General features: G+C 36.6%; 3 protein-coding genes and 1 long non-coding RNA gene across 4 annotated transcripts; 2 read left to right on the plus strand and 2 right to left on the minus strand.

Moving 5' to 3' along the window:
* Positions 1–68: 68 nt before the first annotated feature.
* LOC118060852 (amino-acid permease BAT1 homolog) lies at positions 69–3,153 on the minus strand. The gene is made up of 7 exons (XM_035074176.2): positions 2,805–3,153; positions 2,530–2,709; positions 2,239–2,358; positions 1,672–1,863; positions 1,203–1,508; positions 944–1,126; positions 69–793 (listed from the first exon to the last, which is right to left on the minus strand). Exons 1-7 carry the CDS (start codon positions 2,913–2,915, stop codon positions 302–304), a joined length of 1,584 nt encoding a protein of 527 aa, XP_034930067.1. The 5' UTR covers positions 2,916–3,153; the 3' UTR covers positions 69–301.
* Positions 3,154–4,394: 1,241 nt separating this feature from the next.
* LOC140954504 (uncharacterized) lies at positions 4,395–4,915 on the plus strand. Its single transcript, XR_012167836.1, has 2 exons — positions 4,395–4,477; positions 4,550–4,915. It is a non-coding gene; the product is annotated as an uncharacterized lncRNA (long non-coding RNA).
* Positions 4,916–5,544: 629 nt separating this feature from the next.
* Positions 5,545–8,445, minus strand: LOC118060769 (amino-acid permease BAT1 homolog). The gene is made up of 7 exons (XM_035074072.2): positions 8,044–8,445; positions 7,770–7,949; positions 7,474–7,593; positions 7,072–7,263; positions 6,604–6,909; positions 6,333–6,515; positions 5,545–6,150 (listed from the first exon to the last, which is right to left on the minus strand). Exons 1-7 carry the CDS (start codon positions 8,152–8,154, stop codon positions 5,659–5,661), a joined length of 1,584 nt encoding a protein of 527 aa, XP_034929963.1. The 5' UTR covers positions 8,155–8,445; the 3' UTR covers positions 5,545–5,658.
* Positions 8,446–14,698: 6,253 nt separating this feature from the next.
* Positions 14,699–16,521, plus strand: LOC118060471 (1-aminocyclopropane-1-carboxylate oxidase 5). Its single transcript, XM_035073729.2, has 3 exons — positions 14,699–14,918; positions 15,237–15,463; positions 15,641–16,521. The coding sequence occupies exons 1-3, from the start codon at positions 14,811–14,813 to the stop codon at positions 16,236–16,238; spliced, it is 933 nt and encodes a 310-aa protein (XP_034929620.1). The 5' UTR covers positions 14,699–14,810; the 3' UTR covers positions 16,239–16,521.
* The last annotated feature ends 477 nt before the right edge of the window (positions 16,522–16,998 follow it).

Genomic DNA, 16,998 nt, shown 5'->3' on the forward strand with positions numbered 1-16,998 from the left:
CAAACCACACCAGAGATCGCAGTCGTCATCCTTTTTGTCTCTAGGTGATAACTGTCAGGGTTCCATACTTGGGGAAGAGGCTCGAATCCTCTAGTTTTGATTCAGTTCCAGTACTGCTAATCAGTGTTGTCCATGTCCATGTTGTATCCTTACAAAATATTATTGAAATTGTAAAACTTTTTGACATTAGACGAACAAATACAAGTCTAACAATGGGAGAAATTGACGCTGAGCTGTTTCTCCAACACAATCGGAAGATATAATGTGGATGGACAAGTCCCTTAGACATTAGCATCAAGCCTTAAATACGACCATTTTGTAAATCAATATTCCTTACGGGTCCCTTGAACCATTTTCTAGCATCAAACGCCCACCAAAGCATTATCAGCGTAAAAACCATACCAACGGCTATCGGTGCATAGTTGAAAGTTTTCCACTGGATTGGGTAGAGAGTTGGCAAGAGGAAGACTGAACAAGTGTAACATATCCATAAGAACGCTACCAAGCAAATGGGCCTTCTTGCTCTCCCCAAATAAAAGGGTCCTGGTTTGAAGTTTTTCTCAGCCATGACAAGCCTTGCAAATATGGGCACAGAATAGCCTCCAACCCAGCCAATTGTGCTTATCGATACAATGGCTGTGAAAATCACATCAAGCTTCAGGATGGGTAGTCCAAGAATAATGCTAATGGCAGCACACAGCCACACAGCATTTGTTGGAACCTTGTACTTTGGGTGAATTCGTCTCCAGATAGGTGAAAATGGGATCCCATTGTCTCTTGATAGAGCATAGACCTAAAAGGAATCGTGTGAGTGCCACCCGAAGAAATACTTGTTTGTCAAACCAACAAAATTTTAGGAACTGAAGAAGTTGCAGTGAAATATAGCTGCTAGATGTATTTTCAAATCCCATTTAGAGAAGGAGAACAAGATTCGATCTCTTACCACTCTGGCAGCACCTGCGGTTACTGAGAGCCCACAGAAGAAGAAGGATCCCCAGATTATACATAGAAAAACAACTGCTCCGGTTGAATTATGGTACCTTCCATGGAATGCATCATAGATTATCTGTGCTGGCACTAGGGCGCCAGCAGTCTCGTTGTTCACATCGTACAAATAGTTAAAATCCTACAGTAAAATCAAAAGCCTCGTGTGAGCATAAACCCATCTTTCTGGTAGGAAAATAACCCAACAGAGAGCATACCTGGATACTGAAGGTAAGAGCCAAGTAATATGCCCATCCCATAACTGAGATAATGCCAATACTGGAAAGAATAGCAGCAGGGCCTGTTCTATCAGCACCTCTTGTTTCTTCGGTTAAATGAGCCGCTGTGTCGTAGCCATAGAGGCAGTAGTTGCTTAGCAGCACAGATAGAATGACCGCATACGGTTTACTGCTTATTCCAGTTGTCTCCGGTGATGTTTCGAAATGGGTGAACACAAAAGAAGCAGATTGTGTGTGCGGTGCCACCAAAGGAAGCATTACAATCACTGCTAAACCCCCAATCACCTGCACGTTTTCATGAGCAAGCAGTCCTATTGAGCTTAATAAGATTGCTTTAATTTCCCAGGAGGAGGGGGCAGATTGCTTGAATTGAAGACCCTAGAGTGTTTATGTACGGAAACCCTTTGGAAGGGAGAAGGAGGAGTAACTAGAGAGGCAGCAAATTAACCTGCCACCATATGGAGATAATGCCAAGGAATGCAATGACTTGTAAAGCGAAGCTGTTGAGTACTGCCCATGTGATATTGAAACCAATATACATACACAAGAAAACACCTCTTGAAGCGAAGTAGCCTCCGCCCTTGTTGTTTCCTGTGGCGAGAAAAATAATCATCTGTAGTGCTTGGGCTCCTGAATATGCCTGTAATGCTAGGTATTAAATATTTGAAACGAAAACATGAAGTGTATTTACAGTATTTTTTATTTAAAATTATATTTTTTATTTTTTAAAAATTATTTTTAATATTAGTGTATCAAAATGATCTAAAAACACCTAAAAATTTTAATTTAAAGTAAAAAAAAGATAATTTTTTTATTAAAACAATTTTAAAATGTAAAAATAAACAATGATTAAGAATGCATTCGTTTGCAAGTTAATTGCATATCATGCTTCTTCAACATCATTATTCTTACAAGAGAGTGAATAATTCAACTAGCCAATACCAACTTAATTGACAAGACACTATATTGACTTCATAACAAAAAACAAGCATGGTGTATGTTTATATAGACATACCTGAGCACCAATTCCAGAAACGGCTCCAATGGTCTCCAGCCAAGCGCAGCACCAGGATGCAAGTGGCCCCCACTTGGGTCCAGCCAAATGAGCAGCCCAGAAGTAAAGCGAGCCCGTGGTCTGTTTAATTTTTTAAGAAAAGTCCATGAGAGAAAAATGAACAAATTCTTGAGAGAGTTTATTTATAGATGGACATTATAGAGGTGTGATTCCTCAGTGTAAATAGAGGCAGAGGCACTCTGTGAGAAATGAACATATATATATATAGATATAAGAAATCAAGATGTATACGGGGAAAGAAGAGCAAATCTCGGCCATGGCAATCCCAACAAACCAAGTGAAGAAAGTGACAACAACCCATCCCCATAGCAAGCTTGCAGGTCCTGCATAACGGAGGCTTGGCCCATAGAGAGGTGTCCCGATAAAAACTGCCATGCTCGAAAATGTAATCGCAAGAGTCTTGAAAAATGTCTGCAAGTAACCAACCATGAAAAACATATGAATCCATACATCAAGGTTGTCAAAAAAACAGAGAAAAAAAGGGGAAGATTATTAATATGCGCAACCATTTCTCTTCTGAGTTCTTGCTTATATCCGAGCTCATTGAGACGCTTCTCTGCAGAATCAATTCCGAAAGCTGTTTGATCCATGCTAACATGCTCTACTCCTGGACCCATAACCAAAACTAGCCAGCAACGATAACCAGGTTGCTCGCCGAGGAGAAGAGCTAGCTAGAGCTGAAACTCTAATATTATTTGACATAAACTGTAAGTCGCTATATGAAGGATGAGGTTATATGTAGCTGTAGTTTGAATACATGTCTCCATGTTCTTTGGTTGTTGTGAAATAGTCAAGTCATAACCAGAAGTCATATCCTACGACCACGATTGACAATGTCAAATTTGTAAGCAGCAAGATGAAACAATGACGGAGCGCCATATCATTCCATGTGGGAACGTATCCTTTTATATTGGTGAAGGCAGAAGCGAAGATACTCTCAAGAACGACTTGTTTAACTCTCTTACCTTCTTTTCGACACTTCTATCTTGTCTTTAAAGTCCACCCTCGACTTTTTTGTTATTAAATATGGCCGCCATTTAATACATTTGCCTTTTCTTTGACGGACTCAGTTTCTCTTGTTTTATTACTGTTTTTTGTCGGGATCCCTCTATTATTTGAAAATGTTTCATTAATTAAGTCTCTCTACTAATATAATTATGTCTCATCGTGTCCTTGGAGAGCTATTGTTTTTTAAATAACAACTCTCCGTTAATTAACGCCATTAAAAATTAAGGATTGACCGTTGAATTAACGACGTGTTCTGGATAATATTTTCAACAATTCTTTTCACGTGTCGCGATGATTGTTATGTATTTAATAAAAATTTATTGTATAGGGACGCAATGCGATGATTGTTATGTATTTAATAAAAATTTATTGTATAGGGACGCAATGCGATGATAAAGAGACTCAATGAAACATTTATTTGTAGGAGGATGAACTATATCAAGATCTTATTTTATTTATTTATTTATCAAACATGTTGAATGAAGTTATATATAATATCTAGAGATAATTTATGATAAAGGGGAAATAAAGAGACAAAAACTCGTTTTAATTAGATTTGAGGAAGGTCTAACTGTCTGAAGTTAGATTTACAATTAAAAAATTGAGAAATTATACCATTTATAGTTGTGGACTTATAACTCACCTAGCTGAGTTGCAAGTTGGAAAATATTTATATATATAATGATGAAATAACAAAAAAACTTCAAATGATTCTGGGCCTTACATGTCTGTTTAACGGCCTTTAAGCATGTTTTTTGAAGGTAGGCTAGATTAGTGATTTTGAGAATTTATACTCGATGGATAACATGAATTTAAACTGTGAAGGGTAGGATTGTAGACATGTTGTTCATCCTACTTGTAAGAGTGACCAGGAAAAATAATTACTTTCATTATGGAACAAACACAAAATCATACAACTATCCCATGTAAAATCATCCTGTAGGTGTTTACACTATTAACTTGTAAAACTAGACATTCAGTAGGCGCTTGCACTTAACATCTTGTAAAATTAGGATTCATGTGGGTGTTTTTTTTTTTGTCAGGCTTCATAGAATTCTGTGTTTAATTCCCTTATTTTATCACTATTGAATACAGAGAACAGTTCTTCTGAAAACTTCCAGACTATTTCTGGCGGGATCATCTTGTAAACATGAATAGGCTCAGCTCAGCGGTTTGTATGATTTTGTCAGCGTATTTCTCGTTGTCTTGCTGATTGACATAAACTGACTGAGAACCCTGGCAGGTGAATGTAAGAAGTTTTGGGCACAGGAATCCTCTCGAAGAATACAAAATTGATGGTTGTCGGTTTTTCATCTCAATGCTGAGTGCAACTCGGAGATTAACTGTTGAAACACTTCTGCAGTATTGGTCATCTCCTACAGAATCTCAAGAACTCTTTGTGTCATAAATGTCAGATTAATCATAAAGCGGAAGGTATATATGTCCTCCTCCGTGTTAAACGTCAACTCTTGTTCAGGGGAAATTGTTTTGATTCTGTTAACACTGTTTAAGTCAATGTGCCCCATAAAAACAAATCATTGCTTCGTTTCCACTGTAGCTGGATCAAGGATGTAACATTCGTTCTTTAATGGATTAGTGTTATGTTTGATGTCATGGTCATGGTAAGAGCTTTTCTTTCACCGCTGGAATGAAAATAATATTTGGTTTCAAGAATTTGTTTATTGTCTTCAGTGGTGCTACTCTTTCTGGGAAAGAAACCAGGATTCACTAGAGATTATTCTCAAGGAACTCCTTTGCATCAGAATAGCAGGGGTAGCTTATTTCAAATATTAATGCTCTCTTCCCCTTTCTAATTCTAAAATTTTCTACTGTCTTGAGTTTTGTGTCAATATCCAAGTCACTGATGCATAAAAAAGAAACAGGTATGCGTTTTGGTGCGCCGCATAGAAGTGGTAGCGTTACAACTATTTGGCCAAATCACACGCGAGATTTTATCTAGGCACTTGTGTATTGATAAAAAAACAAGTTTGTAACTTTGTACTGCTTTTTCACCATTTCCTTTACTTCGATTATTGGTCAAGTGTAATTCTTAAAAAACAAAAGAAATTGCTTTACTGCAACAGAGATCGCAGTCTTCATCCCTGAGCGATAACTTTCAGGGTTCCATACTGAGGGGAGAGGCTCATATCCTCTAGTTTTGATTGAGTTGCTTTACTGCTGATCAAGGTTGTCGTATCTTTACACGAATATTTATTGAAATTGTAAAACTTAAAGACATTGGACGAATAAATACAAGTTATCATAGGAAGAAATTGACGCTGAGCTGTTTCTCCAACACAATCAGAAGATACAGTGTGGATGGACAAGTCTCGTAGACTTTAGCATCAGGCTTTAACCATGACCATTTCGTAAATCAATATTCCTTACGGGTCCCTTGAACCATTTTCTAGCATCGAACGACCACCAAAGCATTATCAGCGTCAAAAATATGCCAATGGCTATTGGTGCATAGTTGAAAGTTTTCCACTGGATGGGGTAGAGAGTTGGCAAGAGGAAGGCTGAACAAGTGTAACATATCCATAAGAACGCCACCAAGTAAATCGGCCTTCTTGCTCTACCCAAATAAAAGGGTCCTGGTTTGAAGTTTTTCTCAGCCATGACGAGCCTTGCAAATATTGGGAAAGCATAGCCTCCAACCCAGCCAATTGTATTTATCGATATAATGGCTGTGAAAACTACATCAAGCTTCAGGATGGGTAGTCCAAGAATAATGCTAATGGTAGCACACAGCCACACAGCATTTGTTGGAACCTTGTACTTTGGATGAATTCTTCTCCAGATAGGTGAAAATGGGATCCCATTGTCTCTTGATAGAGCATAGACCTAAAAAGGAATCGTGTGAGTGCCACCCGAAGCAATACTTACTTGTCAAACCAACAAAATTTTAGGAACTGAAGAAGTTACAGTGAAATATACACACGTCAATGACTGCAAGTGTGACTAGATGTGATGTTCATTTTCAAATCCCAGTTTAGAGAAGAAGAGCGATATTCAATCTCTCTTACCACTCTGGCAGCACTTGTAGTTACTGAAAGCCCACAGAAGAAGAAGGATCCCCAGATGATACATAGAAAAACAACTGCTCCACTTGAATTATGGTACCTTCCATGGAATGCATCATAGATTATCTGTGCTGGTACTAAGGCGCCAGCAGTCTCGTTGTTCACATCGTACAAATAGTTAAAATCCTACAGTAAAATCAAAAGCCTCATGTCAACATAAAACCATCTTTCTGAAAGAACTTCCAGTAGGAAAATAACCCAACAGAGAGCATACCTGGATACTGAAGGTAAGAGCCAAGTAATATGCCCATCCAAAAACAGAGATAATGCCAATACTGGAAAGAATAGCAGCAGGGCCTGTTCTATCAGCACCTTTTGTTTCTTCAGTTAAATGAGCTGCCGTGTCGTAGCCATAGAGGCAGTAGTTGCTTAGCAGCACAGATAGAATGACAGCATAAGGTTTACTGCTTATTCCAGTTGCCTCAGGTGATGTTTCGAAATGAGTGAACACAAAAGAAGCAGATTGTGTTTGTTGTGCCACCAAAGGAAGAATTACAATCACTGCTACACCCCCAATTACCTGCATGTTTTCATGAACAAGCAGTCCTATTGAGCTTAATAAGATTGCTTTAATTTCCTAGGAGGAGGGGGCAAATTGCATGAATTGAAGACCCTAGAGTGCTTAAGTATGGAATCCTATGGAAGGGAGAAAAGGGAATAACTAGAGAGGCAGCAAATTAACCTGCCACCACATGGAGATAATGTCAAGGAATGCAATGACTTGTAAAGCAAAGCTGTTGAGTACTGCCCATATGATAGTGAAACCCATATACATACACAAGAAAACACCTCTTGAAGCGAAGTAGCCTCCGCCCTTGTTGTTTCCTGTGGCGAGAAATATAATCATCTGTAGTGATTGGGCTGCTGAATATGCCTGCAATGCTAGGTATTAAATATTTTGTAACGAAAACATTAACAATTCTAAGAATGCATCCGTTTGCATGTTCATTGCTTATCATGCTTCTTCAACATCATTGTTCTTACAAAAGAGTGAATAATTCAACTAGCCGATACCAACTCAATTGACAAGACACTATATTGACTTCATAACCAAAAATAAGCACTGGTATGTTTATATACATACCTGACCACCAATTCCAGAAACGGCTCCAATGGTCTCCAGCCAAGCGCAGCACCAGGATGCAAGTGGCCCCCACTTGGGTCCAGCCAAATGAGCAGCCCAGAAGTAAAGCGAACCCGTGGTCTGTTTAGTGTTTTAAGAAAAGTCCGTGAGAGAAAAAATGAACAAATTATTGACAAATTTTATTTATAGGCCATGATGGACAATATGGAGGTCTAATTCCTTGGTGTAAATAGAGGAAAAGGCACTCTGTGAGAAATGAACATATATATATAGATATAAGAAATCAAGATATATACGGGGAAAGAAGAGCAAATCTCAGCCATGGCAATCCCAACAAACCAAGTGAAGAAAGTGACAACAACCCATCCCCATATCAAACTTGCAGGTCCTGCATAACGTAGGCTTGGCCCATAGAGAGGTGTCCCGGTAAAAACTGCCATGCTCGAAAATGTAATCGCAAGAGTCTTGAAAAATGTCTGCAAGAAACCAACCATGAAAAACATATGAATCCATACATCAAGGTTGTCAAAAAAACAGCGAAAAAAGGGGAAGATTATTAATATGCTCAACCATTTCTCTTCTGAGTTCTTGCTTGTATCCGAGCTCATTGAGACGCTTCTCTGCAGAATCAATTCCGACAGATGTTTGATCCATGCTAACATGCTCTACTCCTGGACCCATAACCAAAACTAGCTAGCAAAAGATAACCAGATTGTTCACCAAGGATAAGAGCTAGAGCAGAAATTCTACTGTTAATTAACATAAACTGTGATTTGCTATATGTAGGATTAGGATATATGCAGCAGTGGTTTGAATACATGCCTCCATGTTCTTTGGTTGTTTTGAAATAGTCATAACCAGAAGTCATCCTAAGACCACGATTAATAATATCAAATTAGTAAGCAGCCAGTGCAAGATATATGAAATCATAACCTCATAGTGCTGGTAAAGTAGTGTATACAAGCAAGCTCCAATATCACTCCACACGGGAACCTATCCTATTATATATATTGGTGAAAGCAGAAGCATAGGACGACTCTTTAACTCTCTTTCAATCTTTTCGGCTCTCGTATCTTGTCTTTACTGCTACAAGTCCACACTGAAAACAACATTCATCGAGAAACTCAGCTTTGGACTTGAGACAGTCCAAATTCCTGTAGAAGAGGACAGCCCGGGTTTGAATATGGCCGCATTTAATACATTATTGTCGTTCCTGTATTATTAGAAAATGCTTCATTTAGTCTCTTTACTAGTATAATGTGTTATTATATAACAATTATTTATTTAATAATAAACTTTTGTTAATTAGCATCCTTAAGATGTAAGGATTGATCAATGAAATAGCGAGATGTGGGCTAGATGATTTTTTTCAACAGTTTTTTCCATGTATTGAGATCTCGTTGGTCAATCCTTAATTTTTAATTATGTTAATTGACGGGTGATTGTTATTAATCAAGATTTATGTTAATTGACACGAGAAACAGCCGAAGGCGAAAGCCCGAGCATCCCAAAAGTTCGAAGAAAACCCCAAAACAAATCCAGCCCAAATTGAAATTAAGCCCATTTTTCAAAGGAGACGCCAGAAGCATCTTGCGTCATATATGGAGTGCATCTTGCTTCTGGTGAACCTACTTTTAATCATAGTTTTGCTCAATCCTGGCGACAAATTTCAAGAAACAGGACGGGCAGATAGTGGTTGGACGCGGTTTGGATCCACCAGTGAACAAGCATCTATAGATTTTGCTTGCCTGAAAATGGATGTCCTGCAGGCCGGCAATGGCAGGTGCTCGGTTTTATTAATCTGCAGTGGGAGAAACATAGTCTTGGGCCAAATCATAAGAGTAAAACCCAGAAAGGAAACAAAGAAAAATGCCTTAACATCCAACCAAATACTTCAAAACTTTAAACTCTTCTTGTATACGAAACCTGGAAACCAATAAAACAATCACCAATTCTGCCGCTCTGAAAAGGGTTAAGGCGCAATCATGCTGATAAGATTATCGACAGAATTGTGACATGAAATAATACGAAATATATAAAAGGAAGATGGATTCAAACGAGTGGAAAACAATGTATATTACATGTACACTTGATTTTCTAAACTACTATTATATATACATCCAGGAAAAATGCTTAGCTTGCCGAACGAAGGGAAGAATCAAGAAAGGATGTGGCCGAGAGATGATCACTCGGTATGGTTTTGTCTCATCTCGGGAGCTTCTTTTTCACGATCGAACTTCTATATATATATATGTATGCATGTATGCATGTGCATGTAATTCCGAGATAGGAATGCTTTTCGACTTGAATAGACCAATGAACTAAATCAATCTGGCTCATCTAACATTTGGTTTTGTTAGGTTCGGTTGAAAAGTGTAGGAGAACAAACAATCGGTAAATGATTTTTTCTTAAAGAGATTCGGTATTTTATGATCGGTTTTCAATCAACATCATTTTATTTTTTTTACAATAAGGGATTTGGATCTAGACCTTCTAAAGGTAGATCAATAAATCTTGGATTATTGAAGATATGTAGAGCCAGCAAGTCGCGACTGTTAGTAGGAAATAAGGCTTGGTTTGACTAGCAGTCAGTAAACAGGGGGGGGGGGTTTCTTTCTTGTCGTTGAAGGGAGGGTTTTAACCCTAATCTTGCAAGTTCTTCTTATTTTCTTTTGTAATAGTAGAACTATTTTTCTCCCGGTTTTCATATATAAAGATTAAGAGTTTGTTTATTCTATGAAAAATGTTTTGTAGAAAAATATTTCATCCATTTTTCACTACAAAATAAGCACTAAAAATTTTAATCATTAGAAAATAGTTTCATTGCTATCACCATAACAATCATCATCATTATTGTGTAAAATAACTTTTATTTTATAACTATAGTTATTATAATTATTATTAATAATCAATCACCATCTTTATTATATCTTGAAATTCAATAGAGTTTATAATTTGGATTGCAAATCTAACGATTTAAACCGGAAAGTCAATTGTCTATATAAATATATCACCTTCTTAATATATAAAAAAAAAATTATTACCTTAAATTTTTTTAAAAATATATGCATCAAAACATTCATTTTTGTTTTATGGGTTTTGTAAAAGAAAAAAAAAAATCTACCAGCAATAATTTGCCTTTCGTAGTATCCCATCCAGTGATCAGAGACCTAGCATTCAGTTTAACAATCACCAAACTGTTGCACGAAATCCTAATACAGTTGCATGTGTACTGTTTTCTAACTAATAGAAGGTTGCTTTTCATAAATCCCTAACAAAGTTTCAAGTAATCATCTGCTAGAGTTGGTCGTTGCCTTGATTTTAACTATTTTAATCAAGAAATGTTACTTGGGCATATATATAAATCATTGTTTATTATCATATTCTTATTGAATGTTAATATAATTTTAATTGACAAGATTTATACACATAATTAACTGTATATTATGAAGGAATTAATCTATCAAATTCAAAGGTCATCCACACGTTCTTAATTTGATTTCCCAAAGAAAATGGCCGAAAATTATGTGGACCGATCGATGCCGACCACGGAGATGAATTTGCAGGCTTTAGAGCATGTTATCATAATTCGTATACCAAATTATATTATATGTTTACCATAGCTTAATTCCAAAAGATAATTTTTAAGTTTTCATGATGAGATTGATTTAAAAAAAAAAAAAAAACGATGAAAGACACAGACCGCAAACCAAATCTATGTACAGACACCCTAGACCATTTCTTTGTCACCCTAATGGATGCCTTGTTATAGACACCATTACTCAGCACCATGTGAGGATGAATAAGAGAGGAAGAGTTCTTCAGAGGGAAGGAATGGAATCGCCATTAACCACCCTACGTACAAGCACTTCACCTTATTCAAGACATTAATTATGTTCTCCATGAGCATTGTGTCGGGGGAATGCATTTGAGCGGCCATTTACGCAACCTTGGATAAAAATAATAATCAGGGTATTTAATATCAAATAATTGTAATCATAATATTTTAACCGAAGAGATATAATAATTAACCATTAATTCAACCCATTTTTTAAACTGGTATTTGAATTTTTACCATTCTCAAGGTAAATGGTATTCTATTGCATTCACTTTCACACCTTTTCAGATAAAATTTCTTCAATTAATTGAGACTTACGTTAATTTGATATTGCTTTGTGCTCAAACTTTTATCCATAGTCCATAGTCCATACCTTGTTTACATTTACGTTTCAGCATAATAATATTAATTCTGAGCCTGAACTTTATGAAAAACAAACAATGATGGAGATAAGAGGTGGCGAAAGGGCTGCGTTAAGTGTGCCTAACTATATGTAATCGATTACTCGTTGGCTCGAGTTCTCACAAATTTAAATATAAGATTTGGAAATTGCCAGCTTTTTACGTAGTCCTGGTCAGGGAGGGGAACAGTCTCTTACTATGTACAGAAATTTTCTATTTATATGAAGTATAAATTAATATATAGATCAGCAAGTCGAGTTGACGTTGGAACACTACAGAACCCATGTTCTGTTCAACAAATTCAACTCTTGATTGATCCTCCATGCGAACAATGATGAAAACACCATTTTTTTTTTTCATTACTTAACCCTATCTTGCGTGTGTGTGTGGGTGTACATTAGAGATAAAAATAAGTCGTTAAAGAATTAAGGGGGGGAATTTCCTTTTAAAATGAAGTTTTATGTGCCATCAATGTCACCTCAACACTTAACAACCATGTTATATATTTGTGATGTCATCATTTAATGGCCAAATTGTGTTTTTCATTTTTTTACATTTCCACATACAAACCGTATTAAATTTTCGAAAAAAAAAATTTTAATTTTTTAGGAACGTGGTTTGCACTGCGTTCCCAAACGCTACCATAATCCCAAACAAGTTCTTTAATTAATATTTACATATGATTTAACAAAAACAAATTTTAACACATTAATTATTGTTAGAAATTACAAAATACAACCATTTAATATATTATTGTTTCTATATTCTCACCAAGTTGCAGGACATGGGCGTCCAAACTGAACTCGGGATGTTGAGAGAGTGCTGGCATGCGATGCACAATCGCACCCCAATTTGTAACCATGCACGCAACCTGGCCCAAAACCAATACTGCTAAACCTTGGGAAATGCATGCAAAATGAAACCTGGCCCTACGTTTAGCTACCAGTAACACTAAGATCCCAACACACCAGCTGTTTTCTGTTTTCTACTGGCAGGGCTTTTGTCGAGAGGGTGACACAGATATATCAGATATATGTGATATGTCTTCTCGATCCACCACAGATATGAAAGACACAGATGAGGCATGATGATTCTATCAATCAATAATTAGCATATAATACGTGGCCACAAGAAGCATCAAAACTCATGAAACATTGCTATATATGATGGATTGGATCTGGAAACATGCCAATTATGCAGAACCCGACCATGGGATACAAAAAAAATCTTGACAATTTTTATGACTTACGAGTGCTGCTAAGTACAGCAATGAATAAGGTAGCATGCCAACATTAGTTCCAGATGAACAACAATGAATATTCAGATAGCTTCCCCACGTTAAGTCTTACAAATACAGCAATGAAAATAGATCATAGCTTCATAACATCATCTCTACAAATACAGCAGTGATGTTGATTTGGTTTTCCAGCAGCAGTTCATCGAGCTTTCATATATATATATATATATATTGCCTGTCTGATCCCTAAATGTATCCTAGCATTCGGACAACTATTACACCAAGAGGTATATATATAGCCGATTGAGACACAGTTCACTCCCTCCTTAAAACAATTACTACTAATTAATTAAACCCACGAAAATGAGCAAAATTAAAGGGTTTAAATTAAAATTGGTCTGAGAGATACACGAGGAGATGCTGAATCCAAACTCTACAATATTTGGATAGCTTATAAATTTTCTAATTTGATGAATTATTACGGGTGGAACCTTTTCCAATGAAACAAGGTGAGGACGAAAATATAAAAGAGCAGACTATTTCTCGCTTACATGCATAACCAACAAATATTATATATCATCAAAATATATATGATGGACAGCTACTTATGAAGTTGACAATCGATGTACGTAGTTTATTAATGTTTGATGGGTAATTTTTATTTCTTGAATAATTTTTATTTTTATTGAAGTTTTCACCATTGCCTTCCTAAGTCCTCAAACTGTGCCTACAGATCAGTACAGTTAATTTAATTGTACGATCACTTGTTGTAGCAGAGCAGGTCCATGTGTAAAAGTCAAAGGTTGGTGGCTGTAAGAGAACGGGGAGGAGTCAACATGATGAATGAACAGTAGCAGTCGGCAGAGATTTCCATTATAAGTAAAATGAACGTGAAAGCATGATATAAAATACACCAAAACTAAAGTAGCAGTCATATATAAGCTAAGAAAAGGGGAATATTGCACATGAATGTCGGGTATCATGCCACTTGCCATGAACTCTAACTCAAATTTACTGGCAAAGCAAATAATTAGAGGCATCTCATTAATTTCTTGACTTCCATTTGGCATACACAATCTTATTGGTCATATTTTTGTGTGTCCAATGGCTAGACTACCCTTTCCTTGACCTGTTTCCATTTAGTTTTAACATTCATTATATTTTCAAGTCAAAACAATTCGTATTTTAGACAGATTATGATCATCATAATCTGAACTCTATTCTTTAATGTGTTGACTAAAACAAAGTAAATGACAGGGAGTACGTTAATTTGAGATTTGGACCGTGAAACAGTATTAGCCATGCTTTCCTGTTAGAAATTGGCTAGGGTCCCGATCTCCATGGATGTCTACATGGTACTGTGACGTCTATGGGGGGAGTACGTGTCTGGTGCAGTTTTTGTCTTTGGCTTCTGCCACCCTTCGCAACTAAATTAAAGAAATTTGGTATTGAAGGCAATAAAAGATGAATATAGCAAAAGAGGGTATGCATCACCTGAAAGAAACTAAGACAGATCAAGAGAATGCTTCTGTTTTGGATTACCAGTAGCCTTACGTAGCTAATAAAGCGTTGACCTTTTGTTAGGCAAAATTGTCACCGTCCAACACCTTACCCCAACGGCTGCTTAATTATTAAAAAAGTAAAAAGAAACCAGAAAAGGACTCATTAAAGTGATTAAGAGAGTTGACAATCTAGATGGCGGGAAATGTTACTATAAATAACCCCACTGCACCCTTCTCTTTTGCAACCAAAGCAAAAGCAAGACTAATTAGCTAACTAAGCAAAACATTACACTCTAAAAACTCTTCTCTCTCCCCCTGTCTCCCTCTCTTTCTCTGACCTTGTGTTCTCCATTGCTTCCATGGCAATTCCAGTGATTGATTTCTCCAAGGTAAATGGCACCGGCGAAGAGAGGGCCAAGACAATGGCTCAGATTGCCAATGGATGCGAGGAGTGGGGATTCTTCCAGGTACTCGTTTTAATTAGTTTCTGGCAATATTTCTATGCTGGATAATCATAGCACACAAAATCATGTCTTATAAAAGAATGGTGGATTGTATTGAATTCCTTTCAACATTTCAAACCCTTGAAAAGAATTTCTTGGTGAGGCATTACGTGCCAAGAGCTTATAGTGGCACGCTATACATAACGTGTGTTAGCGTATATTAAATGAAAGCATCTAGCTGCAAATAATGGATCCGATCTATAATGAGCTTTTTAGTTAGCATTTTTTTGCGCATAAAAGAATTTCTGTAAATCAACGTGCGTTGTACATGACTTGTTACAGCTGATGAACCATGGAATTCCAGAGGAGCTCCTGGAGAAAGTGAAGAAGGTTTGTTCTGAGTATTTTAAACTGGAAAGAGAGGAAATTTTCAAGAACTCAACGGTAGCAAATACTTTGAATGCTTTAGCTGAGAAGAATAGCGGTGAGAAATTGGAGAACGTGGACTGGGAAGATGTCATCACTCTCCTTGATGATAACGAGTGGCCATCAAAAACCTCTGGATTCAAGTAAGTACAAGCACTTCTAATTTCTAAGTATTATAACTTAATAAAGAAACGCGCATGGGCTCACCGCAAAGACAAATATAACTCAAATTTCAATATCATTCCTAAAAAATATCGATGGGATAAACTATTTAAAGAAAAAGATGCAGTGTATATCTAACTTTCTGGCTTTAATGACAGGGAAACCATGACTGAATATCGTGCTGAGCTGAAGAAATTGGCCGAGAAGGTCATGGAAGTGATGGATGAGAACTTGAGCTTGCCAAAAGGATACATCAAGAAAGCATTCAATGATGGAGAAGAGCACAGTGCCTTCTTTGGTACCAAGGTTAGCCACTACCCACCATGTCCTCATCCTGAGCTAGTCAATGGCCTCCGAGCCCACACCGATGCTGGAGGTGTCATCTTACTCTTCCAAGATGATGTGGTAGGCGGCCTTCAAATCCTCAAAGATGGGCAATGGATCGATGTCCAGCCAATGAAGAACACTATTGTCATCAATACTGGCGATCAGATTGAGGTCCTTAGCAATGGTCGATACAAGAGTACCTGGCACCGTGTTTTGGCCACCCCAGACGGGAACAGAAGGTCGATTGCTTCGTTCTATAATCCATCACTTAAGGCCACCATTGCCCCTGCACCAGGATTGGTGGAAAAAGATGGCGAAGAGATCGATCAAACTTACCCCAAGTTTTTGTTCGGTGATTACATGTCTATTTATGCTAAGCAGAAGTTCCTTCCTAAAGAGCCAAGGTTCCAAGCTGTAAGGGCCTTGTAAAAAAGTGCAGCTCCATATTAAGAAGATGAAACCTTTTCTTTATCTTAATTTTCCCTTTCTACTTCATGTTCTAGTGACCAGTTTCCCTCACGGCCGAGTGCTTCTTTCTCTTAACTATACATATGAAGAGAAAAGAAAGCCGGGTCTATCCATGTGTTTGCTTTAGATTGTTGCTGTCTTTTCCTTGTTATGTAATGATGAGGCTTTTACACAACTGCACTTGCAGATGTTCGCTTTTTTTGTACGACAAATAGTATCATATAAACTGCACTTCTCGGTGATATATCAGAGCTATATTCAGCGGCGGAGCCATAGATTTTTAAATTTGACGGCAAATTCTAACAAATAATTGATATTATATATTATATAGAAATGTGTTATATATAGAAAAATCAATTTAAATATATGTGTTAACTTATGTCAAATAAAATTAATTTAAGAATATTTTTAAAATAAAAAAATTTACATTATAATTGTTTTTTTCAAGTTTTATATTTTAAAACTGATTTATAATAATTTTATTTTTAATTTTATTAAGAATTTTTTTCTTAATATATACAATTAAACTTTCATTTATCTATTTCTAAATCTTACAGGACTAGTGAAGTTATTAGCAATAATTTTTTGTTAATTTGTTGTTTTTATACAAGTGGGTTAAATATAAATATTAATATATTTTTTAATTTTTTTTTATTGTATCTCTAATTTTTTAAATTGTTCAATACTTCATTTTTAATAACTAGTAAATTTATCACTATAA

This window comes from Populus alba, chromosome 14, assembly GCF_005239225.2.
Source record: "Populus alba chromosome 14, ASM523922v2, whole genome shotgun sequence".
NCBI classification, from domain to species: domain Eukaryota; kingdom Viridiplantae; phylum Streptophyta; class Magnoliopsida; order Malpighiales; family Salicaceae; genus Populus; species Populus alba.

Coding starts and splice junctions, on each gene's coding strand:
- LOC118060471 (XM_035073729.2), top strand. CDS start 14,811: ATGGCAATTCCAGTGATTGATTTCTCCAAGGTAAATGGCACCGGCGAA. Junction 14,919..15,236: donor AGGAGTGGGGATTCTTCCAG/GTACTCGTTTTA, acceptor GACTTGTTACAG/CTGATGAACCATGGAATTCC. Junction 15,464..15,640: donor TCAAAAACCTCTGGATTCAA/GTAAGTACAAGC, acceptor CTTTAATGACAG/GGAAACCATGACTGAATATC.
- LOC118060769 (XM_035074072.2), bottom strand. CDS start 8,154: ATGGGTCCAGGAGTAGAGCATGTTAGCATGGATCAAACATCTGTCGGA. Junction 7,594..7,769: donor AGATTTGCTCTTCTTTCCCC/GTATATATCTTG, acceptor AACACTAAACAG/ACCACGGGTTCGCTTTACTT. Junction 6,910..7,071: donor TTATCTCCATGTGGTGGCAG/GTTAATTTGCTG, acceptor GAAAACATGCAG/GTAATTGGGGGTGTAGCAGT.
- LOC118060852 (XM_035074176.2), bottom strand. CDS start 2,915: ATGGGTCCAGGAGTAGAGCATGTTAGCATGGATCAAACAGCTTTCGGA. Junction 1,864..2,238: donor TTTCTGGAATTGGTGCTCAG/GTATGTCTATAT, acceptor CTAGCATTACAG/GCATATTCAGGAGCCCAAGC. Junction 794..943: donor CCGCAGGTGCTGCCAGAGTG/GTAAGAGATCGA, acceptor GATTCCTTTTAG/GTCTATGCTCTATCAAGAGA.